Here is a 27,996-nt window from a genome sequence, read left to right on the forward strand (position 1 = left end):
AATAAAATTAAGTAAAATTTTATTTATTATTATTTATTTTTATTTTAAATATGCTTTCTTAAAGGAAAAGATGTATAAATACTTTTATATTTGAATAAATAAAAAATATACAAGAAAAAAAATTTAATCTAAGGGGCCCAAAAATTTGAATGGCCTAGGGCCCCGCGTACGCTTAATCTGGCCCTGGGTACAGGAACAGTTTAGCGGGAAAACTTTTATTTAAAAATAAAGCTAGTCATGAAAATTTACGATTACGTATTTTTCGATTGGCTATTTTTTGCAAAGTTAACCGTTAATAATGAGTGGTATTAACAACCAGTAGCTTTTGTGCACTTTTTTATAGTAAAAAATACATTCATTTTTTTATTAGTTACAGTTAGTTTTATTAGTTACACAGCGTTACGAAAAATGTAGAAAGGGTACACAAAAGTCATAAGTTTGGGAAACACTACACCAGGGATGGCGAACCAATGGCACGCGTGCCATTTATGGCACGCGACACAATATTTTGGGCACTCCACCGATCATAATTGTTATTGCACTATGAATTGTTATTACACAAATGTCACACACTATGAAGCATATGTAACAATTAAATTAAAATTCACAAAAAGCAAACAAAATAATAAACAATTATTAATAAAAAAAATTAACAATTAATGCTAAAAGAACAATTAATAACCATAAAAAACAAGCTAACAATAAATAACTAGCAAAAAAATCAACAGTCCTGCTTAAACTAATATCTTACAACCTAATATAAGTTATTTGTCATTTGATCTGCAATAACAGAAGTCCCACTGATGCTACTTTAAGTTGAATTACGCGTATAACTGAGACATTGCAAAATGTATTTTCTTTTCAATGTAAATAAAGAGTTTTGAGTTGATAGTATTTAGTATTATTATTTTCCCTATAATCATGAAGTCAAAATTATTTGACGACACGTCTGTGATTTCATTAAACAATTTTTTAGAAAAAATGGCACGTTGGGGAATAAAGGTTCGCCACCCCTGCACTACACTGTAATAACTAAAATATACACTAACGGAAACAAAAAATACCATAGAAGGAGTTGTGCTAGGTAATCTAAATTTGGTAAGCTTGTTAATAAGAACTAAACGATGTCTTTTCAAATTTGGCGCTGGTGGTGCCATTGTGAACATGCAAATTAGGATGGCTTTAAATACGTGTTCTAAAGTTCGTAAGCGTTATTTTTTGTTAAATTTTGACATATTGAATTGCTGTTTGTCAAGAATGTTTTTAAGAAGACGATGAAGCCATTATCAACAGCTCACTTACTTAGAAAGTGGCCGCATAATAGGGCTGCGGGAAGATTGATATTCTTTCCACGATATTCCAGAAAGATTTGGGAGCAGTGTATCTACTGTGCGTTTAACAAACGACCCAATTTTGGGTTTATGACAACTACTGTTCAACTCCGTAGCCTTGCAACTTTTGAACTCAATCCAGTAGACCAGGGAACTTCTGGAGCAAGTATTGAGAGAAATGTGCCTTCTTGGAGGACTTTTTGATGGAACTAACCCGCTTTTGCGTTACGTGGAGAGAAAAGCCACGAAAACCTCTCTCGGTTATCCTCACGGCAAGGGGACTCTAACCACCCATGATCCGTCTACCATTGAGGATATTTTACGTCAGCACTGTGGTTTCGATGCAAGCCGGATGCGGAGGAATCAGGAATCCAAATATGCAAAAAGAACATGTGTTTATTGAGAGAAAGTGCGTTTTTTTCTCTGATTTCGCAACTTAATTAATAGTTGAAACTAATTAATTTGCATATTTTGAAGTTACTCTCAGAAACCATTAAGATTGATACTTAGTACGTGAAAATCATTAGATCAAAAGTTATTCCGGTTGATTTTTTTTTTTTTTTTTTGTATGCTTAAATTAACATCTTCGCTGTATGCTTAAATTAACATCTTCATTGTATGCTTAAATTAACATATATTACTTCAATTATTTTCGCTATCTGAAAAATTAAGTTACTACACAGAACACATTAGTTGATAAAATAATCAATCACTTTAAAAACAATGTACCGAGGGAAGAGGAGGCTTTTCTAAAAGAAGGTGACACAACAATTTTTTAATTTAAAATAAAATGTCTCTCATTGAAGTAAGCTTTTAACATTTCCTTGGAGAAAACCGCTACCAAATGATTTCCTACACATCCTCCCACAAAGGAAATGCGCATCCCTATTCCTGCCCGATGTGAGAATTCTTGGTTTCATATTATCTCACAGTGAACGGAATAATAAGGCTATATTTAATAAGAAAACTAAATACCGTAAAATGGAATCTAAAAAATCAAGTCAATAAATGCAATTAACGAATCAACTGATAGAGAACCGAACATTAATGATAGAAATTAACGTTAAGTAGGAAGACTTGAATTAATCTGCATATTAGTGTTACCCAATAATTTCCCTCTATTTCTTTTCATCAAAAAAGAACGAATGTTTTGAAAAGTTCTTTTGGTTGTTTCAACAAAGAAAAAATAACGTCTTAAAAGTTCCAGCCAGAACGGAAATTCGTGAAGGGTTTGTCTTCGGCATGAAAGTACTTAAGATAACATGGCTTGCAAAGTGGTCTAGTTAAGTGGTCGCACTCCATATTTTTGGAGCGCTCTTTTAAAAAAAACTATCCTTTTTTTCCCCTTCCTATTTTATCATTTCTTTCCACCTTGGAAACTTCTGTTTTGGAAATTAGGATTCTATACAGTGGCGTAGTTTTGGGGAGAGTTTGGGGGACAAAACCCCCTCCGTAATTATTTATATTACTTGATTAACTAACCACTGTACAATAAGTAGCATGTGAATATAAGAAAGTTTTCATTATTCAGTTTTTTGCAGTTTAAACTTATAGAATATATATATATTTAGAGAGAGAGACCGGGATAGCCAGGTTGGCAGAACACTGGACTCACATTCGTAAGAACGGGAGCTCGCATCCAGCCGGCTGAAAACTCCCCGTATTGTGAATGGTGACTAGTGCACGTTAAATCTGTCGAGTCATTAAGTTCTCCATGTTCCCATAACAAATTATACCTCTAAGGGTACTAAATTGGAGATGGATCGTTCTTTTGTTCAGGTCAAAATTACGGTCTGTGGATGAATGAATCGATGCATGAATGTGTTTGCCCTATAAACAGGTATGGCAGAAGTCGAATGCTTGGCCATAGATGGCGCCACTGGAAAAAAATGGCATCCGATCTGCTTTAATGGCCGATAACAACAACAACAGAAGGGTATAACCAATAGCCTCCCTCGAACATGCATTGAAACTGCGCCACTGATTCTATACATCTGAAAATTCTACTGGAAAATCCAATTGACTTCTGGATTTTTCAGGCCTCCTGATTTAAACTTCCAAAATGTCAATAATCAACCATTCAAAAAAAAAAAAAAAAAAACACAGATCATTCATTTTCATTGTTATGGGGAAAATAGTACTTTTATTTTATTAGCAAAACTCGTCATTTTCTTAGCAATTCCTTGTTTGCATCATTATGTAATGTACTCAAGTCGTGAAAAACTAAATCACACAGTTAAATCCGTAAGTTCCGAAAATTATTTTTCTGATCGAATTTCATTCGAAAATTCGGCAGTTATGTTAAAAATTTGTACACACTTCCATCCTGTGGACATATAAAAGAAAGTTCTCTCAAATTTTATTCCATGCAGCATGTTCACCGTTCCCCATAAATATTTGGTTTGTTGTAAAAAATAAAATTAAAATATTTGATTTCATATCTTTTTTTTTTTCTTTCTCTCTTTATTTATTTATTTTTTTTTTTCTTTACGAAGTGAAACAAAAATTTCTGCTCGGTTCTGGAATACATTGATCATGGTGCGTAGCGTTTTTAAAAGGTGCTTATTTTCCATTTTCGTTATTTGAAACCCTTTAAAGGTGCTTTTTTTATTGACTGTTTTTAAAAAGTGCTGAATTTTCCCTTTTCAAAAATGAGATTTTTTTTTCTTTACCACGTCGATTTTCACAACGTATTATGCAAAAGCTTGCCTTTCACATTGTTCTATTCAGCATTTTCACAATTCATTTCGGCGTACCGTCGGTCCATAGCGTATGAAAGCGCCAATCATTTTACATGTTTGATGAAATACTTGCGAGTCGGTATGTGCGTCTACAGGGGCGCCCATATGTTTGAATTTAGGGGGGGGGCTCATGAAGGGAAACAACAAATAGCTTAATAAATTAAAAAATTAATGAAAGGAAATTTTATCTATTTAAATATTTTTAACTTAATTAGCTGAATAACTAATTAATTTAAATTAATTTCACTTTTAATTATACATGATTAATCAAATACACGTATGTTTCATTAAGCATATATTTTCTAGGGGGGGGTGCCTTTGGCCCTCCCTTAGGGGCGCCCATGTGCGTCTGCTGAGCTGGGTTCGGTGAAATTATTGTCTTCTCATGTACAACTCTGCTGCGTTTTGCAAGATATTCTCAATGTGAGGCTTCATTCCCCCCCCTTCCCCCCGTGATATCGAACCGAAAAATCTCTCGAACATTTTATAACGCCTAATATAATCAAGAAAAGAGTTCTTTGTCAGAAACTAGTTATTTTATCATGATCATGTAAAGTCTTTGAAAATTATTTTGCATTTTGTTAATGTATATAGTGCTTAGAAATGTTTTTTGAGTTCTTAAAGGTGCTTATTTTTTGTTGCGAGATTTGGCTACGCACCCTAATTGATGGAAGTGCAAATTGTACCAATCAGATTCCAAAAAGTAATTTCGCCTGCAAGCAGTTCTTAAGAAGAAAAGAAAAATTATTTTGGAAATGTGTTAAAATTTTTGATGCGGCTGAAAAGCTGAAGTAAATATTTAATGAGAACAGAATATTCTTAAAGCTGTTTTTAATTAATTTCATGTGACTTCATAATCTGGTAAGCAAAAGAACTAATATTACTAAGAGTAAATATTTATGTTCGAGCTATTAAAAAACATGGAGTTCTATTGTAGAAAATTTTGATCTATATTGTCTACTTGTAGAAAATAACAATATTTTAAAAGCTCACAAAAACAATTAAATTGAAAAGAACAATGGATTTATTATCACTAACCAGGGTTGGCAAGTTTTTGACACATAACTGTTTTTATCGGTTTATACCATGGTTTTTACCGTCGTGTCAGAAACCCATAGTTTTGGTAAAACTGTATTTTTATTTGAGTTTAACTGCTTATAATTTAAAATTAATTCATTTTTGGGCAGTAAAATTAGAAAAAAAGTTGTTAAAAGATATTTAAGAACAGATTCTTGCATTTTCCCAACATGATTATAACAAAACATACTATTTGAAGTTATATATTAGGATACTAAACAAAATGTTCAACATTTCCAAGCATCATTTTGTTTGGTATATTACATTACTGAAGAATGTCAAGTCATTCTTGACTTAGAGTTTGTTAGAAGTTACAAGTTTTGAAAGTTTTGTTTAACTTATTTCAAATATTTAAGAAATGCCAAATTTTAAATTCTTCTTTTTAGTTCTTGAATTTATTAATAGTTCCAAGCATTTTTGTTTGTTTGTTTATTTCTAACAATTAAGAAGTACAAAATTTTGAATCCTTTGCAAATCAAGCTATAATGTTGATAAAAGTAAGTAGTTATCACTATTTTCAATAAGTATATTACAATATTTCTGTATGAATGTATATCCCTCTATAAGATTACATGTAGGTCATTCATTTATAAGGCAATTATGTGAAAATAATATATTGTCCGCTATATGCCATAAATTGAAGAAAACAGTAGGTTTTTGATGGTTTTTACAGGTAAAAACACGGTTTTTACCACTGTCATGTCAAAAACCAGTTTTTGAAGGCAAAAACCCAACCCTGTCACTAACCTATTAGAAATTACGTAATCCATGAAATTTTTTTCTTTCCAAATGATTTGGAAGCAGTAGAAATTACTCCAAATGATGCACATTTTCAAACAATTGAACTGGAAATCACTCTTTTGGAAAGTGTATTTTTACTTCTTCAAACATAATCATGGGTTGGGTCTTTTTTTTTTTTTTTTTTTTTTTTTTTTTTTTTTGACATGTCCCATTCATATCTGAAACTTTTTATTTTGAAGATGCAAAAAATATTTGAATTTCTGAGATTATTGTCTACTTTTGAAGAATGGAAAATTGTTTTCATCCTGAGAGAAAATGAGAATAGTTGCTTATTTTTCACCCTCGTTAAATCGGATTACCAATTTCGTAATATTGGTATTTTAAATTCACTGTTTCTATGGGTATTCGGAAAATATTCGTTACATTGAAATTTTCGCTACAACGGGATTTGTGTCTAGTACTTTTCAAGTGCTAACGTTGTTAATATTGTTTTTAATAATTGTGGGTATAAGTAATTTATATTGAACCTGTTGTGTGTCACCGAAGTACCTGCCATGTGCTACCTAGTGGCATGCATGCCGTAAATTTGCCCTCTCTGAGGAATGATCCACTTGTAGTATTTTGACTTTGGAAGTATTTTTTATTCAGTATCATAGTACGTCTCCTTAATACTTTTAAAGCAGACAAAAAGAGGGATTTTTTTCTCATCATTTATTACCCATTGACAAAATGGGTCTTGTTTTGGATTTGATGGAGTCCACACACTTTTCAACTGTGTTCAAGAGTAATAGTAAACAGTGTGCATACATTGCTACGGCGACCCCTGCTGTTTTTCTTTTCATTTTCACTAGCAGGCATTTTTAATGTTTTTATATAATTATAATTTAATGTATTTTTATATTCTTTTTGTAATTAACATTTAATGACTGGCTTGACAGTGATTTCAATATAAATATGAATGTTGAAGAATGAAAAGTATTTTGTGACGTCTTAAAACACGTACATATGCAGAATATGAATACAAATCCGACAATAACCATGAATTGAGACAGTTGTCGCAACCCATGATTTGAAATGTTGTGGCGTTTAACTGAGTCAATCCAGAAAAAAAAGTACTTGATCAATGGGTAACCAGTGATCGTAATAAGGCGATCACAACTTTTTTGTTGATTTTATTTTGTTTTATTTTTATTTATATTAATTTTGTATTTTTTATAATAATTTCACATTGTTTTGTTATTCTTTTCCAGAACTGTCTTGCAAAAGCTCTTTATGACAATGTGGCTGAAGCTCCAGATGAGCTTGCATTCCGAAAAGGTGATATCCTCACCGTCTTAGAACAGAACACCAACAGCTTGGAAGGATGGTGGCTGTGTTCCCTACGTGGAAGGCAGGGGATTGTGCCTGGAAATCGACTCAGGTTACTACCTGGCATGTATGACTCAACAGGACTTGGCACAGATAATTCACTTTCTCTGCGTAGAAGCTGGGCATCAAATCCCAATAAGGTATTTTTGTTATACTGTTAGCATTCAGCATTACAATTTAAACACCAAATTTATTTATTCAAATATTAAAAGTTGACTGCTAAAAGGGAAATGAAATATGTTCTCCTATTTATATCTATAGAGTGGTTGGATTTAGTAGTACCTGACACAAAATTCATAAGAAAAACTTAATAAACAACTAAGCATTTCTAAAGCTGATTTTTCACAGCATTCATGAAAAGGTGGGTCAGCACACCTTTACTTCAGAGAGATCTTTAGTCTGGGCCATAGATCTTCATAACCATTGAGCCCTTTCATTAAACTCCATGGTGCATAGCATTTTTAAGAAGTGCTTGAAGTTGCTTATTTTCGTTTTTTAAATGTGCATAATTTTCGCTTTTCCAAAATGAGATTTTCGAAAGGGGAATGTCGATTTTCGCAATGCATTATGTAAAAGCGTGCTTTTCACATTGTTCTATTCAACATTTCACAATCAATTGCGATGCTCCGTCGGTCCTTAGCATATGAAATCGCCAATCATTTTTCATGTTTGAGGAAATACTTGCTAGTTGCCGTCTACTGAGCTGAGTTCAGTGAGATTCTTGCACTCTCATGTGCAACTCTGCTGCATTTTGCAAGATATTCTCAATTTCAGTCTTCATTTTCCACCCTCTGATATTGAACCAAAAAATCTGTTGATTATTTTATAATGGCTAATATAATCAAGAAAATTCTTTGTGAGAAACTAGTTATCATGATCCTTTTAAGTCTTTGAAAATTATTTTGTATTTTGTTAATGTATATAGTACTTAAAAGGTGCTTATTTCTTGTTAAAAATTTTGGCTACGCACCCTGAACTCTTCCAATGTATTTCAAAACATGTGCTGTTTTATGCGTCATTACATAAAACAGCTTTCTTTAAACGTAGAATTGAATAAGCATTGAGGCAAAATCAGTCAATGACGATTAAAAAAAAAAAGAGAAACTTTGAAATAAGAAGTCATGTTTTACTAAATATTAAAGAACTTCTGCTCTTAGTAATGAGGACTATTTGAAGGAAAGAATAGTTTTAAAAAGCAAAAAATAACTTCTTTAAATGGTAATTGTAAGATAATATGGATAAATTACATTTCCTGTTTGTAATAATTATATTTGACCAATTTTGTTGTTTGATTGAGCAATCAATTCATTGATAACTGCTGCTAATTTATATTTTTGGGAGGGTGAAATTCGCATTTTGCTGAATGAAATTCTGAGACCCAATTTTATTTTATAACTGTTGTTGAACAGCCTACCCAATTTTGGGTTTACGACTACTTATGTTCAACCCAATCCGGAAGACAAGGGAACTCCTGGATCAGTATTGGGAGAAATTCACCTTTGTGGAGAACTTTTTGATGGAATTAACCCACATTCACATTACGTGGAGAGGAAAACCTCTCACAGTTAGCCTTATGGCAAGGGGACTCTAACCCATGATCTGTCTATCACTGATGATATTTTACATCAGCACTGTAGTTGGTGCAAGCCGGATGCGGAATTCCTATCGACCAGTCATTGCTGGGATTCGAACCCGGTTCACCTCATTAGAAGGTGAACGCTCTATCCTCTGAGCCACCACGGCTCTCTGAGACTGAGTTATAAGAAAGTATGTAATTCGTTAATTTAAATTGCAAAAAATATTTTGTTGCTAATATTTTCAATGTTGCAATATATTAATTTTTTCTCCAGTATATTACTTGACTTTATATTAAATTATTTAGTCAATCAGCTGCGATTGGTGAATGGGTAAAGCATTAAAGTATTGTGAAGATCCAATGGCGGCTTTGATGCCCATCCAGCTTCAGATCAATGGGTACCAGTTTCTCTGAGGAATAAAAGCTGCCTGTGTGCGAAACTGACCACATTGTGGAGCACTAACCACTGTGAACCCTCTAGTCTAGTAATATTTATACACAAAAGGCTATTAATTGATTTATTTTAGTCTATAAATAATGAATGATTTAATAAATAAATATAAACAAAAAATAGGATAGAAATTATTCGCAACTGAGATGAACACAATTTTTTACTCTCTCATGAATCAAATAACAAATAATTTATGGTCTAATCAGCAATTCTCGTCGAAAACTGGATAGACGTAAATCATGTATTCTGAGAATCGTGCTTTACAATGAAAATATAGTTTCAGTAGTTAAAGATTTTAAGAAAAATAATTAAAAATTGAAAATAAAGAGCTTACTGAACTTACCGAGCTACTTTATTTATTTATATTATAATTTGCTAAAACTATTTTTAAAATATCTTTATTTGTTGAATTTAAAAAGTGAACACTAATAAAGTAAATACAAATATAGTAAATGTTACTTCAAAGAGAAAATGCGTAAACATTCTAGCAAAATTTGCCAAATAGTAAAAATGCTTGGGAAAATTTCTGAAAGGTTTCAGAAATTTTCTGGGCATTTAAAAGTGTTTCTTCAAATTAATTACAGCTGTAATGGTTTTAAAAAAATGTGTTTTAGTTGATAACATTTTATTTTGTAGGGATGCTAACCAAAGCTGCTTTTATTTTATAGTAATGTTTTGTTTCTTTTTAAGGTTATTACCCCACAAAAGATTGGCGGTGTTTACTTATACGATGTTCCTCCTGGAACGAAATTAACCGAAAAGACTCCAATTCCACGCTACAGCCCTTCAGGTCAGTTACCTCTGTTGATGTCACCAAATTTTATTTTTAATTTATATAAACAATTATTTTTTAAAACATCCCCTATAATTTTTCAAAAATGCTATTTTAATTCAAGAATATAAAAGCTTTAAACAATTCATGTAATTTATATATTATTTTACAAAATTTTATGACTATCACTTTCATGTAAGTTTATACATGTCCCATAAAGCCCATTTAATGTCTTTTTGGATTTATTACAATTTGAACTCATTGATTTCAATGAAACAAAATATAAGTATTATCTTTTAAGATTATAATTGTAGTTAGTATTTATTCAGTGTGTGTAGCATTTTTTAAAAGCCCTTAACAGTGCTGAATTTTCCCTTTTCCAAAACGAGACTTTTTTTCTTTAACATGACAATTTTCGTCTTGAATTGCGTAGAGATTCTCGATTTCAGGCTTCCGCCTTCTGAAATCGAACCAATAAATTTCTCGAATTTTCGCTGATTGTGGAGACTATCTACATTGCCAATTTTTTTTTCTTTAAAAATTTTTTATTTTTCTTGCTGGTGAAACACTATTGGCAATCGAAATAGGCTACAGGTGGCATAGAACAGAATTATCTTCCCATGGCAACATTTCGCATGCTTTCACCATTAGAGAGTCATAGAAGAAGGAAGTACGTTAGTTTCTGTCTTTATTTTCAAATAAATGAAAAACTTTTAAGGTAAGAAACTATATAGAACTGAAAACTACATTGAACATAGTTCTAAAAGAAAGCGTCGTAGAAATTTAGAAAAATGGTTTTGGCAATTAAATACGAAAAATATTAGGTATGGGGGAAATATTGTAGCACATTCCTACACAACGAAGGAGAGGGATGGGTTAAGACATGCAAACCGTCTTCTCTCCTGATGGCGTATTCAAGCGTTGTGATTGTGAATCTTTTTTGTCACTGTCGAGCTAATGACGTTCTTGCTCTGTTCTATTTATATGTCTCTACCATAATCATTGCACTCGACTAATTATGTATTTTCGTGTGGGTCCAGAGCAGTCAACAATCAAAGAGCTTCCATCACCTCAAAATTGCCCTTTTATTCATTTAATTTAATAAAGATGAAATAATTCAGATTTTTAATGTTAGGATATTTTACTTGAGGAACTGACCACAAATTGCATAAAATGTTTTAAGCTTTTTTTTGTTCTTTATTAGTTTATTACTTTTTTTAATTGTTACTCTTTGTTATTGTATTATTATTTTTAAAATTTTCAGTGCTCGTAAGTTGTTCAATGAAAAAACTCAGTAGGTAAAAGGTATAAAATGAATTCACTATTTTAACATTTAGCAAACACAGTGTTTGTCATTCCATTTTACTCTTAACGGTTAGATTTAAAAACATTTGAAACAAAAAATTTAATAAACTCAGATTTGTTAACTATTATCAATGTATGGATCATATAATAATTTACTTCTGACAAAAATGTTTAACTTCAATACACACTGTACTGACATTTCAAAATTATTAAAAATTTTTTTAATCATTTCGTTAAAGAAGTACTGAACTAAGCTACAAATTTAATAGGGACCATTCTCTAATTTACATTAATAATATGAATTGAGTTAATTATTAACTTAATTCTTTACATAGCTTTATAAATTAAGTATGATCAATAATATTAATCTTGTTAATGTTTTTCTTGAATATACTTTTTATAAATAACCTTTATATAAATCAAAAAAATACATCTAATAGCTTTTTTAAGTTTTACTGTAATTTTGAATTAAAACTAATTTTTAAAAATTTTTTTAATAAAGTAACTATTAATTTAAAAAATAGAATTAGCAACTCAATTTTGAATGTATTTTAAACTGTGCATAAATTGTTTTTATGGTGGCTAATATAAGTAAGAGAGTTCTTTGTCGGAAACTTAATATTTTAGCACGATCATGCAAAATCTTTGAAAATGTTTTTGCCTTTTGTTAATTTTATGTTAATACTATTTTATGTTATGTGTTTGTTAAATATATATATATATATATATATATATATATATNTTAAAAGATTTAGTATTGCATACTTTATGGCTTGAATCTCAGCATCGAAATTCGTGACCTTTGACCCCACGGATAGAGGTTCTTAAAAACATTTTTTAACAATATATTGACCTGCAACACTATACAGCCTAGAAAGGAACAATGTAAATGATAATCATTTATTTCTATTGCTAATGATATGAATGCTCAAATAGACTTCAAAAAATTTATAAAAAATTTTATATATATATATATATATCATGAAGAAAACCATCTTAGAAAAAAATCTTGTACCATTAATTTCCTTCAGGTTATTATCCTTCAGCTTATGTTACCCATAATTTTTTTTTTTTAAACTTGTCTTTCTAAATATTTATTGCAGTAATTTTATTATAATTTTAATATAATTTTATAATAGTTTAATTTCGTTTCTTTAAATTTTTAAATATATGTTTCTTAAGTATTAATGTTGAAACTAGACAACTCGTCCGTTAAAAACTTCTTTCTTTACTGGCTTAATTTAAAATGTTTTTCAAAAATCAACCTTAATTTTGTATTGTTTCTTTTGTCAAAACCCCCGTTACAGAATCACGGCGACAGAACGTTACAGAGTTCTTGCAGAAAGATTTTTCTTTTGAAAAAAAAAAAATACTTTTCTTTTCTACAGAAATTTACACGTAATATTTGAATTCTACATTTAGATAATCACTTTTTGGCGTGCTCAATTTCCGACGATAGTATCGTAAAGTGATGTAATGCTTCGATTGTATTTTTGGCAGTTATTGATATTGATTTTCACGTGGATTTTTAGTATCCCGATATATTTCAAACAATATGGAAAATTTGAATCATCCATTGGAGTATTTACTTTTTAAGGCAATAATTCTATTGAAGTTTTGGCAGTTATTGCTATTGATTTCTCCATAGTTTTTAATCCGAAACACAGCGCTTTTGTTATTTTAAATTAGTAACATATATGTTTGTTATTATTACAAGTATCTTGCAGAAAGATATTAGTAATAGAGAGTTTTGTTGCAGATAGCTCGAAAAAATTCTGCTACAGGGGTCTAAACAAATTTTATGTTTTGAATTTTTTTTAGTCAGTGATAACAAATGATGAACACTTGTTATCTTCAACTCATTGTTAGGATTTCATTATATTCTAATAAATTACTTATTTGCTTTTTCTAGGAAGCTACGACATTCCTCTGAGCTCAAAACCAATTTTAAATGAAGCATATGATGAACCAAGGCCTCATAATGTAAGACCACCACCCATTCCGACTGTTTATGATTCACCCAAAACAAATGTGCCTGTTTCTGCTAACGAACCTGTTGTAGCAAACGATCCAATCTCGGATCAAATTAGCACTTACGATGTTCCCAAGCCTTCAGATAAAGATTTGCAACCTTCTCATATTATAACTATATCCGACAATTATGATGTTCCCCCTTCTCTTTGTAAAAACAGCCCATCATTGTATGATGGGAGGGCATTCAGTCGCTCCAGCAACTCGACATCGGGCAGCTCGTCTTTCCGGTCACCCTCTGGGAGTCATTCCAGTATAGAGACTTTGTCGCTTTCAAGTGTGGGTGGAGGATCAAACAGATCCAGTCTGGAGCAGCATCCGAATGACGTGTACGATATTCCCCCTGAGCCGCAACCTGTGCTCCGTTTGCCTCATCAAAGTTCTTTATCACAAGAGACCTATGATGTACCGTCAAATAATATGCCTGCACAAATAATTGACCCAAAACAAATGAAAACCCCAGTTGTCCTTGATGGTGTATACGACATACCACCTCAAGCAATGCGAGACACGTGCCCTGTACCCAAGACAGATGTTGTTGATTCTTGTTGTCAGATTACTGTCGCTGCAAATAAACCTTCTGAAGAGAAAGAATTTGTAAGCATCGTTCCAGAATGTGCAGAAATGCTATTGGATCGTGAATCGGCTGTGGAACTCCTCATGAAACATCATCAAGAAGTTCAAAGCTCGATTTCGAAGCTTTTCAGCTTTGTGAGTACAACTTGGCGAAAATATGAAAACATGAATAATAAATTACCCGAGATCCAAGTCACCTGTCACAAACTCCAAAGCTCTATAGTAGATTTGTTCAATTTTTTCCAGGGTGCTTTAGCAAATTCTGCCCACGCTGCTGATAAGTCTCTTTGCTTCAAATTAAATAAACTGGTGAGCCCAATCAAAGAATCTTGCACAACCATAAAAACTTGTGTTCAAGCATTGGATGATAAAGGATGGATTGCATCGAATCTTTCCTATTCAGAGGAATCATACACTCCAGACGAGCTGGACATGCTGGTCTCCTGCGCTCGAAACCTCGTTGAAGATGTCCGACAAGTCACTTCTCTCATTCAGGGAAATTCTACACTTTTGTTTAAAAGTGAACAAAGTACTTGTGAGAAATCTAAACCACCTGTAGCACCTAAACCCAACATAAAAGCCAAGCCACCCATTTCTGCAAAGCCAGGCACCAAATTGCAACAAAGGCCTCTACCGCCAACTCCTCAAAACAACGCCCTGAAGTCTCAGTTAAGCGGAGAATATTTCAATGAATATGATTACGTAAATCTGGAATCCAAAGAAACTGTGGAGAAGGAAAACGAATCCATAAAAGCGACCCTATCCAAGGAGATGTCTCAGAATTTTGATGAGCTTGTCAAACAGTCTGAGGTTCTCGTTGTCAGCCACACAGAGGTGGTCCTAGATAAAGTCTCTCCCCTAGATCCGAAGGATGTGCAGTTATTGTCATTTTACAGTGTGCAGCTAGAAACACATATCACGCATTTAACTAAAGCCATTGATGCCTTTCTAATGACTATTAAGAATAACCAACCTCCCAAAGTATTCGTAGGACATAGCAAGTTTATTATTATAGGTGCGCACAAACTTGTCTACATTGGTGATACTGTGCACCGCAACTTAAGTAACTCCGAGCTCAAGACGCAAGTTATGCAAAATTCAAATAGCCTATGTGACTCTCTCAAAACTTTAGTAGTAAGTACAAAGAAAGCAGCCGCAGACTTTCCGTCTGTAGTCGCCGTTCAAGAAATGGTAGACAGCGTAGTAGATGTTTCTCATCTAGCAAATAATCTTAAACTATCTATTGTGCAAGCTTCGTAAATTTTTCGCCTTCTTACACGCTGAAAATATTTTTCGGGGGCCAATTTTGTTTTAATATTATTCAACTCACATAGCTGCCAAATCTACTGAATTTTCCAGTAGACTACTGGATTTTGCCAGTTCTACTGGTTTGGTAAAAATTCTCCTAGTTTTTGTACATTTTAGAAAAATCCCTATTGAAATAGATTTTTTTTTTTGCAGATTATTGCTTGCTTGAATATTTTAAATGAGTGTCACTAATACATAATGAAACGAACCTCGTTTATAAAATTCAGTTAACTTTGATGAATTAAATGCCTATTACTATTCAAAATTATGAATAATCACAATGTATAAAATTTCAAGTTCATTTAATGTGAAATCATATCTGGTGAATAATCATATTGCAGTTTTTCTATTTTGATGCCTCAAAAAATCCCTAAAATTTCCTATGTGTAAAATGTTTAGTATATTTTGCAACAATTATCATGAAATTTATATTATTTCGTAAAATCTACTGGATTTTTTTCCTATCCATGTTGGCAGCTATAAACTCGTATTTTGGATTTTTTTTCAGGGACGCCTGTGGAAAAAAAAAAAAAAAATTCATGTTTCGGAATTTTTCCTATAATTTAGATGCAGCTCTTTTTTTACTCAAATGCAGCTCTGATATATGTATTTTTTTTTTTTTTTTTTTTTTTTTTTTTTTTTTTTTTTTTTTTTTTTTTTTTTTTTTTTTTTTACTTCTTATTTTCCTCACAAAAATTCATTAAATAATCATTCAAGAAAATCTATCAAAGCTTTTTCGAAACTTGCTGGGACTTTTTCCCCATGTAAATCAATAATGGTTGCATTCAGATTTTGAAATAATATTTGAATAAAGAAAAAAAATCCATTTGTGAAAGAGGCTTCATACCGTATTCAGCAGTGAGGCAAAACAGGATTTTTCTTCTTAGTTGCCTTCTGTCCGTATTTTGACAACAGACCCGTTTCCTGGCTAGCTCCACCTGAGCAACCCCATAAGAGCAAACACACTTTTATTCTATATCTCGTTTTTGTTTTATAGTTCATTTTATTATTTTTTTTTCATATTTAGATTATATTTTTTATATTTTATTCTATTATATTTTATATTTATATTATTTAATTACATAATTCGATCTCTCATAAATTGTGTCACATTTCTATAAAATATTGTATCAGTAATTTTTAATAAGTTATTTATTTATTTTTTAATTTCATGCTCGCATTTTTATTGCTTTATGAACTAATCTTTTCATTGAAATTTTGAATTTTAAGTGTATTTTGTTTTCTCTTAATAGATTTTTTTTTTCATATAAAGCATGCATTTTTATTTTATTAAAAAAAAAGAATTCATGAATGGTATTTCAAATAATTTAGTTGAAAAAAGTTAAGAGAAAAATACAGAAATTATTTTATCGAAAGTCTTGTTAGGAAAAATATTTTATTCAAAGCATCCTTATGTGCAATATTTAGAGAATTATTAATATACTAGATTTGCAACTTTACATTTTATATAGAAGATTTTATTTCCATATACCTCAATATGGTTTTTTTTTTACACTACAGAATTCCCTGCATTTGCAGAACCTTCATATGATTTTAAAAGTCTTTTAATAACCCTTTATTCAATTCAATTTTTATGAGATTGAGTCTGTGTTTTTCACTTATGCCTTACTTATGTGTAAAATTGTTTACAAATTATGTTTTAAATATGCTTTGCCTCTTCCTGCTGAATGGCATAGTCGTTTTTAACAGGGCATCACATGACCGGGTAGTTATATTCCATGACACTCCTAGTCAAAATTCCGGCAAGATAAATTGTAGTGTCTCAATTCCCAATACTAAGTACATGAAGCCTATAGCATAGCAGAGAATTAAAATCATGTCCAATTCACACAAAAATTCAACTCTAAGGTAAAAATTTCTCCTATTATAATATGCAAATTTATCGAGATGACGCTGATAGTAAGGAGAGTGTAAGAGAGGGGTATAAAAGGCAGAGAACAAAGATTCTGTTATGGCGTAGAGGTTGTATATGGATGATAAAATTATCTGGAATGTAAGTCTTTGGCAATGATTCCAAGATGATGGAAAGTTGCCATTGAAGATTCGTATTTGGCAGTAACTACCAGAAGAAGCAGGCAGTGCACAATCTACAGCCCCACAGTTTCAAGGCAAACCGAGTGCAGACATTTAGATATTCAAAATACAATTAGAGAATTTTAAAAAGTGTCAATGTATTTTTCATAATTAACGCACAAAAATAGATGACCCAATGAGATTAATTCTAATTTAAAAATTTATTTTAGTAAATAAAATGAAATTTATAAAGATAACAACACTGTTTCTTTGTAAATACCAATCAACATATATTTTAAATTTTTATATTTTATGTATTACATTTAAAAAAAATTTATAACAAAGCTTTATTGAAAATAGAACATTTAAAATGCATATTTATAATAAAAACGTTTTTAATGGGTGTATCAAAATTATATATCAAATATTACCTAATAATTTTTTATAAAAATAAGTTACTATGTTCTGAAAGATGTAAATGTTATAATCTTTTCACCGCTCTTTAAGAACAGAAATATAAATGATTGAGCATCCAATTCTCTTAGCCAGAAAGACAGCAATCTCTGGTTGTTGCAACAGGTCTTGGCAGTCGGTATGAAGACCCCTTAACTTTTTTACTTTAGATATACTGGCATCAGGAATAAGGGTTACTATGGTTATAGTTACATAGCTACCAACTGTACTAGATTTTCCAGTAGACTACTGGATTTTCCCAGTTTCTTCTGGTCTACTGGTTTATTTAAAATTCTCCTGGTTTTTGTACATTTTAGACGATTTCCTAAAATTGAGTAAGTTTCCTTAAAAAAATCCCTTTTGAAATTAATTTTTTGTGCAGATTATTACTTGCTTGAATAGTTAAAAAGTATTACTAATACATTCTAGAAATCAGTTCAAAGCTTTTTTTTTTCTAAAATGTTCAGTTTATTTTTACTCGCAGTATTCTTTTTAAATTAATTTAAAAAAAATCTTTTAACTATGTTTGATAAATGAAATGCTTATTAATATTCAAAATTATGAGTAAACGTAAAACATAACATTTCAAGTATGTTTAAAGCCAATCATAACTATAAAATATTGCAGTTTTTCTATTTTGATGACTATAAAAATCTCTGAAACTCCCTACTTGTAAAATATTTAGTACATTATGCAGCATTTATCATGAAATTTATATTCTTTCATAAAATCTACTGGATTTTTTTCCTATCTATGTTGGCAGCTATGTAGTTATTTATTTACTTTATTTTCATAACACATTAAACATGATTTAAGAAATAAGAATTATTTAATGAAACTGCTAAATTACACTAAAAAGATTTAATAATCAACTGCAACTATGAAATTCTTGCATTCAATAGAGAGAAATCTAAGGAATGATTATTTTCAGGTAGTCATGTAAAAAAAAAAAAAAGCTATGTAAAATGTTCTGCTATGTAATGTTCATAGGTGCTATGCAATTAATGAGCAGGTTCTCCCCACCATCTGTAGCTAGCAAAGTTGTAAATATATGTACCTATACAGTAGATTTTCTTTTTATTGTATGATTGATAATGTTAACTATGGTTGAGTGTTTTGCGAAATCTTATTTTATGCTATTTCTATGTGCAAAAGAAATAGTAATTAATTATCCCTGTAAATCTTCATTTTAAATGAGAAATTAGCTCTTGCTAAAGTAATTAACATTGTTTTCCAATGCTTCCACAAAATTTGAGTTTTTAGGATGTAAGATATCTGAGTAGTTCCTATAATAATTTAATGATGTTTTGCTAATTTTTTCCGTAAATTCAAAAATTTTCTTTTCAAAAGGGAAATTTGATCATTTTTTTAAATACATTTTACTGTATGAATTTTACATTGCAAAATGTATTTTACTCAAATCTTTTTTATTTAATAAATTTTGCAACTTAAAGTAATAACTTAGATCTTTTAAGTTATAACAATGTATCACTTACTTAATGATTTAGTACTCTTATTTAATGATTTAGTACGTAAGACCTTCATTATAAGAAAGACTAGTCTAGTTTATCAAATCAGCTATTTCATTTTTAGGAGTTATTTTTCCTTTTTATCCTACTATTGGTTAGTGTTAACCATTTCTGCTGAAAGGAAATGTTACTTACATGGTATTTATGAAAGTGGGCGGAGAAGCTGGAGGATTTTAATTATGTTTCTCTCTTACTTCAAATAATTGAAGGTTGCACTATAAGTGTTGTAGTACAATGGCCTGAAAGATAAAAGATGAGATCAGAAAAAAATTTTGAAACCACCTATGTTTTAACGTATATGGGGTATCTGCGCACCTGGAAAGTTATAAATTTTGGTATTGAACAAAATCTGTCATGATTTTAACTAGTTTTTTAAAAAAATCTTGGAAAGTCATGGTCGAAGTTTGGTTATACCTAAGTTATTGTAATGCTTTTTTAAATTTATTGTTGTGTTCTTGTCAGAGATAATAGTAACTTTGTTAACTCATGAAAAATTCGTGGAAAGTCATAAAAAGTCATGAATTTAAAAATCTAAAATGTAGCAGATACCCTGCATATAACTAAACTTTGACTTAATTGATAAAAATCTGCAATTTTTTTAGTTAAGTTTGAATATTCTTTTTTTTTTATGATCTCATGTTTTTTATTTCAATATTTTTTAATGTGTGGTTTTGTATCTTATTAATATTTTTGAATAAAATTCTCATTTTTCATTTTATGAACTCTATGCCATAAAAAAGATTGCAGCATTGTTTGTAACATTTAATTAAATATTGAAAAAATAAATGAAACAAACCTGCAGATTGCAATTTTAATCAAAACATCTATGATTTTTCACCGTTATTTTTGTTATTTATCTGTAAATAAAATACACTGCTTTTACAATAAGGATTTAAAATAAAAACTTTAATAGATTAATAATTAATGAACTAATGCAAGTCATGTCACAAGCATTGTGATAATATGACAATAATATAAAATTTTCTTACGAAATATTTTCTCAGTGTCAATGTCTTTTAATTTTTACCTGAACAGAATGATATGTTATATTCTATTTATGATTGTTTTTATGGTTTTGTTAAGAAGTGTATTTATTCTGTTAATAATAATGAAGTTCATGAGACACTTAAATATTTTTTTCTTTTTAAAAAAAAAAAAAATTTCAGAAATAGGAAAATAAGACGAAAATTAAGTTCAAGAATTACTCTTATTTACGAGTTTTGCTGATCCATGTACTGATTGTATTGTAAGCAGTAAGAAAATAATTAATTATGCATTTATTTTGTTTTTCACATTTACTTTCAAAATTAATTATAAAAATTATTTTTTGATTTAGAAATTGTTTTGCGAGTGGAAAATCACCCTGCTACAAAAATAAATTAAGATATCGAAATACTTGTAAATATATATTTTTTAAATATTTTTAAAAAATATTATGTAAAACAAAGATTTTATTATTTAGTATTACTCTACTTATTTTTACCTTAATAGTGATTAAGTAGTGACAGCAATGAAATTTGCTATATTATAAACACATGTAAAAGTAACGCTTGAAAACAAACTTTTTCATATATAGATATGGTACCTCTAAATTTAAGAGGACATTAAACATGTTAACATTTTGTTTTTGGATTTTTAAAAAACATCATAAAATGCTTTTTCACTGAATACTTTTCATTTGAACTTCCACATTCCATATTTCTTTTGTATGGCACTTTAATGTCCTTTGTATATTGTTAATACATTGCATTAAGATATGAACTGTTTTATATGATAGCAACTTTTGTATGTTCATATATTAGAATTTAGAATCTTTGTACTGATTACTTTGCTACATAATCTTTGTTAATAATTTAGGATTTTTATAACTCTTTTTCATTCCTTGTGCTTCTAAATTTAATGTGATAACATCATAGTACCTTCAATGCATATTTTTTTTTCTGGGACTCTAATTACAAGCAAAAATATATTTTGGTATTTTTAAATTATAAAAAAAAAGTCTAATATTTACTAAAAAAAATCTGTTCAATTAATCAAAATTATAATTATGCTCAAATATAAAATTCATAAAAAATATTTTGAAAATTTATTTTTTATTTGTATTAAATAATTTATCAATAATTCATTTTGTATATTAAAGAAATTTCATTGTTTCTGTTAGATCTAAGTAACTACAAATTTTAAAAATTGTTATTTGGAAGGTTTCACCTTTAACACAAAAGAAAAAAAAAAAGAACAGTGGTACCTCTTGCTGTATTTCATAACCATACATTATTAAAATGCTTAAATATATTTTTCACTTATTTTGACCTAAATTATTACAAAATAATGAAAAAAGTATGAAAAATATGTTTCATAAAAAAACTGCCTCAAGGAATTCATCTATGACTTTGCCTTTTATAATTTATTTTGAAATAACTATGTAAGTTTCAAATTAACTAACTAAATACTCCTTTACAATGTATGGGCTTCATTTTTTTTTTTTTTAAATATTTACCACAATTTTATATTAAATATATGACTTTTTTTAAAAAATGAACTTATAAACACTTAATGGGTTGTAAAACTGCATATAATGAAGGAAAAAAACATTTTTTTTTAGTATTTACCAACCTTGTCTTTTTGTACTTGACAATTAAAATTTTTTGTCTCTAACTAAATTTATTAAAAAATATTTTTGAAGAATATGAATTTGTAAATTCTATCTTACAATTTTGTCATTGTACTATTAGTCCCAGAGATATGCTGAAAAATTAAATAACATTATGCAGCCCAAACTATTATTAACTTATTACTACCCTAACTAAACAATTGTGGCTCACCACCATACTTAAAAAAAAAAGGTTTAAAGAACATAATGTCATAAACAAACAAGGGTATGCTTAATCATATATATATAAAGTTATGTAATAGGGTAGTTTTATTTAACTAGCCTACATGAAAACCTATTAAACTAAGCTGATTGAATCTTTGTAAATAAAAATTCAATCATTAACTGTATACACGATTTTTTTTAAAAAGAAAAAAAAACATTACTGCTAGTTATTTAAAAGTTACACTTTTTTATTTTGAATTTTTATCAGTTTGACCTTATTTAAAAATATTTAAACAATATAAAAAAATATTTGCTACAACTAAGGGCCTAATTGTGAAGATTTTTAACTATTAATTTAAAACAACCAAAGTTCATGTTAAAAACCAATCTTTACGAGTTAATTTGATGACTCTAATGCAAATATATATTTTGTAAACTAATGGCTATGTTCTTTCCTTTTTTACATTCAACATAAAATTTTATCTGACTGACCTTATTTTATACTTTCTGTACATCAGTTTACTTGCTTTGCAGAATGCACAACCAAAGCACAGTGTTTTTGTAACGCTAAATTTCTATTACTGAGAGCTGCAAAATGTCTTTTTTCCCCCTCTGTATTTGTTGAAATTAATACTCTATGTTCAGCATGTATAATCTCCGTGCATTTATAACGATTCTTTCGTATTTTATAACATGTACAGGGTATCTGCCCAGCTGGAAAGTCATGAATTTCGGTACTGAACAAAATTTGTCATGATTTTAACTATTTTTTTGGAAAAAAAATCATGGAAAGTCATGGATTTAGGTCACTGAAAATTAAATTTTTTTAAAATGGAATTTACCCCCACCCCCCAATTTTACGATGTTCCGAATATCTGAATTTGTAACAAAATCCCCACTCACAGTCATATTTTATTAAAATGTAAAATGTTTCTATCATGTTCTTTAAAAATTAAGGTGTTCTTTCAAAAAAATGAAAGAAAAAACATTTCTGGAGCGAATTATCTTTTAAACTTCTGTGATTTCAGAATTTTGTTATTATTTATTTGTATTTTTATTTTATCAATTTAAAATTGTAGCAGAAGCTAGCCAGTCATTGTCAAATAATTTTTATTTGGAAATGAGAACAGAGAAATCAAGAGTATTTCTTTCCTTTCTGATCAACCAAAAAAAGTATCTGTAATTCTGCAGCAAAAAAAAAGGAAAAAATTATTGACTTTTGTATTTTTTGAGCTATTTTATTGCTTCAACTCTTTTTTTTTTGTTTTTTTTTTAAACTCTTTTTCTTTTAAATTTAAAATCTATAAATATGAAGATGCTGAGTATAACAGTTTTGGTTATACCTATCATTTCAATTAATGTTATTATGATGCTTTTTTAAATTTATTTTTCTGTTTTTATCGGGAGAAAATAGTTACTTCTTTAAGTCATGAATTTGAAAATCTAAAATGTAGCAGATACCCTTCATATAGATACCGCTGATACATAAATGTCATCTTAAAACTATTTGTTATCTGATCACATTTAATAAATGAAGAGACCTTTCCAACATTGCAATTTTTCACTCGATATTCGTGTAATTAAATTTACAATTAATCAAATTCTTGATTGCCATTTTGTGATGTATATATATATATATATGTTACGGTATATTTGATTAATCCGGTGATCATATATAATAACCAGTAATTATGCATGATCACCACTAAAATTGGTAAATATGATAAATTTTTGAAAATGTATCCAATTAACCGGTTTGTTTGCATAATTCCCAACTCGTAATGGTAAATGTGATTAATATCATGGCTGGCCAGTAGAATAGAATGCAGTTTTTTTTTTTTTGGTAGTTACTACTCAGAAAGATATTTTTTTCGTGGGACACTAAAAGACCACGAATTACAATATTTTATTATTACGATTTATTTCACGATGTTTTATTATTTATTTTATTATCACGAATTACAATATAATAAGTAAAAAAGAATCAATAAATGGTTAATTGAAGTCGCATACATTTATTTACCCTGAGCGAAATTTGAATAAGGGACTGACAAGTGTTGTGAAATGAAAAATTTCAATTTACATGAACTTGTACAACAGTTGCACGTACAGTGAAAACTAACTGAACGAATTTTCGTAAAGTTAGGAACTTTTATCATATTTACCAAATTTAGTGATGAAACGCCCGGTGGTCTCTCCTGCCACAGGTTCTGGGTTTGATCCTCGGGCCGTACGAGATTGACTCAGCCTTTCATCCCTTCACTGGGTCGATAAAATGAGTACCAAGCATGCTTGGGAACTAAACACTGGGGGTTCCGCGTTCGGCTGACCACCTAACCGGACATCTGTTCCGGCACCCCAGAGCTCAAGGTCAAGAAAACTGAGATGGGCTCAGTAGGCATTGGCCCCCTGTGGGCTGTCGCGCCACTGAATTAAGTTTAATGATGATTATGCATAATTACTGGTTATTATATATGATCATCGGATTAATCAAATTTACCGTAACATGTATGTATATGCTTACATATATCCAGGGAGGAGAACTTTTGAGATCAGTCACTGTCTGATGATGCTCTCATTGAAACAGTTTATGTGATCTCTAAAAAATACCCCCAAATAGCATCTCTCTGAAAATAACATTTATAATTGATATCAAAATAGCCTTTAAATATAGTCGGGTCAATCTACTTGTTATTATCCTACCATATTTCTATAAAGAACATTTGTGAAATAAGTCTTCAATCTTTTAAAGTCAAATTTGGCCAAAAAATTTGGGGGGGGGGCGATGATTTTATTTTATCGGACTAATTTTCTTAGAATATAGTTTTTTATTTATAAACTTTCTTGAATGACCTTATATACTAAAAGAAAAAAAAACATTTGTTTTACCTGTGTTGCTATTTTTTTAAATTTTTTTTTATTATCCATTTTTAGATGTGTTTCTACCAAAAATATATAGATAACCATTTTTGTTATGAACTTTATTTTTAATTCTTATGGAATGTCCAAAATAGGCCCGTTCTTATGGAATGTCCAAAATAGGCCCGTGTACTGTTGTTACATTTAGCAAATAAGCCATTTTCGACGAAAGTTGAAATATATTTAATAAAGTATGTTCCCCAATAATCTATTTCTATGGGATTATATTCAATTGACTCTTTAGTACTTTTGGTGTCCACTCTTCAAACAATTGAAACCACTGCAGGAATTAAAATGTATAGACCTGTCTCTGTCTTAGATCCCTGTGGCAGAATTTTTTCGGGCTTTCTGCGACCAACTTCCCTAGCATTAATATTTTTCTGCAAGATACTTTTAATTGTAACAATTACTAATTTAAAGTAACCGAAACGTTGAGTTTACAGAAGAAAGTATAGAATAAAAATTTTAATTGTAAAAGTTACATGTTTTTTAATTCTAACATTATAGATGCTTTTTCGCATTTTGTAGGCGGAAAAATAGGCTCATTATTTCCTCATTTGAATTTTGTAAATCATTACAAAAATTAAAAATCCGTGCAGTAACTCCAAAATAAAGAATCCCGCGAATAGGACTCTTTAAGAAAGAGATAAGTGTGTGTAAAACATGGTGTTCTTTAAAGAAGAAAGAAAGAACATCGTTTCTAGAGCAAACTTTCGCGATTTCTGAATTTTTTATCTCATACTATTAATTTGAAATTCTAGCTAAAGCCAGTTATTACGTACTTTAAAAAAAAAAAATCCCGAATGAGAATAGAAAAATCGTTATTATTTCTTTCCTCTCTAAGGCGCAAGAAAGACATCTTTAAAAAAAAAATTCTGCAGAAAAAGAAAGGAAAAAAAGCATTTTTCGAAAAATTATGCAGAATGAAAAATCTATTTGCAACAATCTCGCCACAATTCTGCCACGGAATCTTAGATAGATGACTATTAGGATCCCATTTTGTTCATGTCATGTTAAATAGCCATAACATGATCCATCGTGGGCTAGAGAACGCAAATCAACAGCAAATTTTAATGCAGTTTTAATATTTTTATGAATTGATTTCTTATTTTTTATCATATTAAACATTTGATAAAATTATCGATTGGAAGAATCAAAACTTTTTTCTTCAAAAATTTATCTTGTATCATTTGTATAAAATCTACCAATTACTTGTATCAAGTATTTTTGTATAAAAAAAAATTGTACAAATGAAAGCTGACTTTGATTAGAGGAATCAAAATTTATGTGAATATGTCAAACTAAGTTTTAATGGATTAACTTATGCCTTATGTAGTAGATGTCAATTACGTAGAAAATAATATTTCATATGTATTTGCAATTAAAACGTTAATATAATCATAGTGAAGTGTGTGATTTAATTGTCTTCATTTTTTGTCTTTGGTAATATTTTCAATTTTTTCAAGATCAACCAAAATGATTGTCGAATAATGATACATTTTATATCATACAACTTGTTAGTCATGAAATAATATAGTTGGCAAAAGAAATTGTATGAAACATACAAAAATATCACAGAAAGGGTGAATAAGGTGCAATATTTTCTAGAATTGGTATAAACTAAACTTTCATTGAAAAATTGAGAGCTCTGTGACAGAATTTTTTCAGACTTTCTGCTACAAACCTCTCTAGTCCTAATATTTTTCTGCGAGATGCTTTTAATGCTAACAAATATACATGTTACTAATTTAAAGTAGTAAAAAAACGTCAGCTTCAAATAATAATGATGATGTAATTTTTTAAACTGAATGTGTAATATTTTTTTAATCCTATCCTCATATTGTATGAAACATACAAAAATATCCTGATATTGTATGAAAAATTGAGAGCTCTGTAACAGAATTTTTTCAGACTTACTACAACAAACCTCTCTAGTCCTAATATTTTTCTGCGAGATACTTCTAATACTAACAAATATACATGTTACTAATTTAAAGTAGTAAAAAAAACGTCAACTTCATATAATAATGATGATGTAGTTTTTTAAATTGAATGTGTATTTTTTTTTTTGGATCCTATCCTGATATTATGAGAGCTATTCTCGAATTTGGTTGGCGAAAAACACAAATTATAAGTCATCATCAAATTTAAAAACAAAAATAGTGAAATCCGTAGCAGTAACTATTGAAGAAGAAAAAAAAAAAGATCGACGACGAAATCACGAAAATCGGCCTCTTCAAAAAAGGGTTACTAAATGCGCGTTTTCTGGGATTTTAAAAACTGTGTAGAAATCAGTAGTAATAACTGCAAAAAAAAAAAATAATAATAATGTTTCATTATCCTTTATTTTTTATTGTTCTGAAATGAAAATAGAAAAATCACAAGCCTTTTTGATGCATTCTTTAATTCTAAAGAAAATATAAAATCTTTCGAAAAGAAAACCAAATTTTCATTATTGTTCTCAAATGAGAATAAGCATTTTCTTCCACTCCGATGCACGAAAAAAAATCTTTTGAATATAATTAATTCTAAAGAAAATATAAAATCTTTCGAAAAGAAAACCAAATTTTCATTATTGTTCTCAAATGAGAATAGAAAAAATCATAAGCATTTTTTTTCCACGCCGATGCACGAAAAAATATCTTCGAATATAATTCTAAAGAAAAGAAAAAATCTTTGGAAAATTTCCAGAAAAGAAAACCACAATTTTCATTATTCTTTATTGTTCTCAAATTGAGAATAGAAAGAATTACTAGCATTTTTTTCCACGCCGATGCACGAAAAGGTATCTTTTGAATTTGTATTTTTCTAACTTAGTTAAGAATTAATTTTTTTTTTTTTTGAACTAAGATCTCCTCTATTTCTTTTCAACTTCAATCTCAGTTGAAAATCTCTCATAAAAGCATGCAAGCACATTTTTTTTTCTTTTCAATTGAATGTATAAATTAAATTATAAATGAATAACATTT

The 27,996-nt window shown here is 29.5% G+C and overlaps 1 protein-coding gene across 2 annotated transcripts in view; it reads left to right on the forward strand.

The window, feature by feature from the left end:
• The window catches only part of LOC107454695 (Serine_rich_CAS and FAT-like_CAS_C domain-containing protein p130CAS), a 63,526-nt gene extending 37,096 nt beyond the window's left edge, over positions 1-26,430 (forward strand). The window contains exons 1-4 of one of the 2 annotated variants that reach the window (XM_071180430.1): positions 3,587-4,933; positions 7,141-7,398; positions 9,976-10,075; positions 13,275-26,430. In XM_071180430.1, the coding sequence (XP_071036531.1) occupies positions 7,324-7,398; positions 9,976-10,075; positions 13,275-15,229 (2,130 nt within the window). In that variant the 5' untranslated portion in view covers positions 3,587-4,933; positions 7,141-7,323 and the 3' untranslated portion in view covers positions 15,230-26,430. Of the gene's footprint in view, positions 1-3,586; positions 4,934-7,140; positions 7,399-9,975; positions 10,076-13,274 lie in introns of those variants that run through there. The other variant, XM_016071973.3, reaches the window with a different exon arrangement.
• The last annotated feature ends 1,566 nt before the right edge of the window (positions 26,431-27,996 follow it).

This window comes from Parasteatoda tepidariorum, chromosome 4 (assembly GCF_043381705.1).
Source record: "Parasteatoda tepidariorum isolate YZ-2023 chromosome 4, CAS_Ptep_4.0, whole genome shotgun sequence".
Taxonomy (NCBI): domain Eukaryota; kingdom Metazoa; phylum Arthropoda; class Arachnida; order Araneae; family Theridiidae; genus Parasteatoda; species Parasteatoda tepidariorum.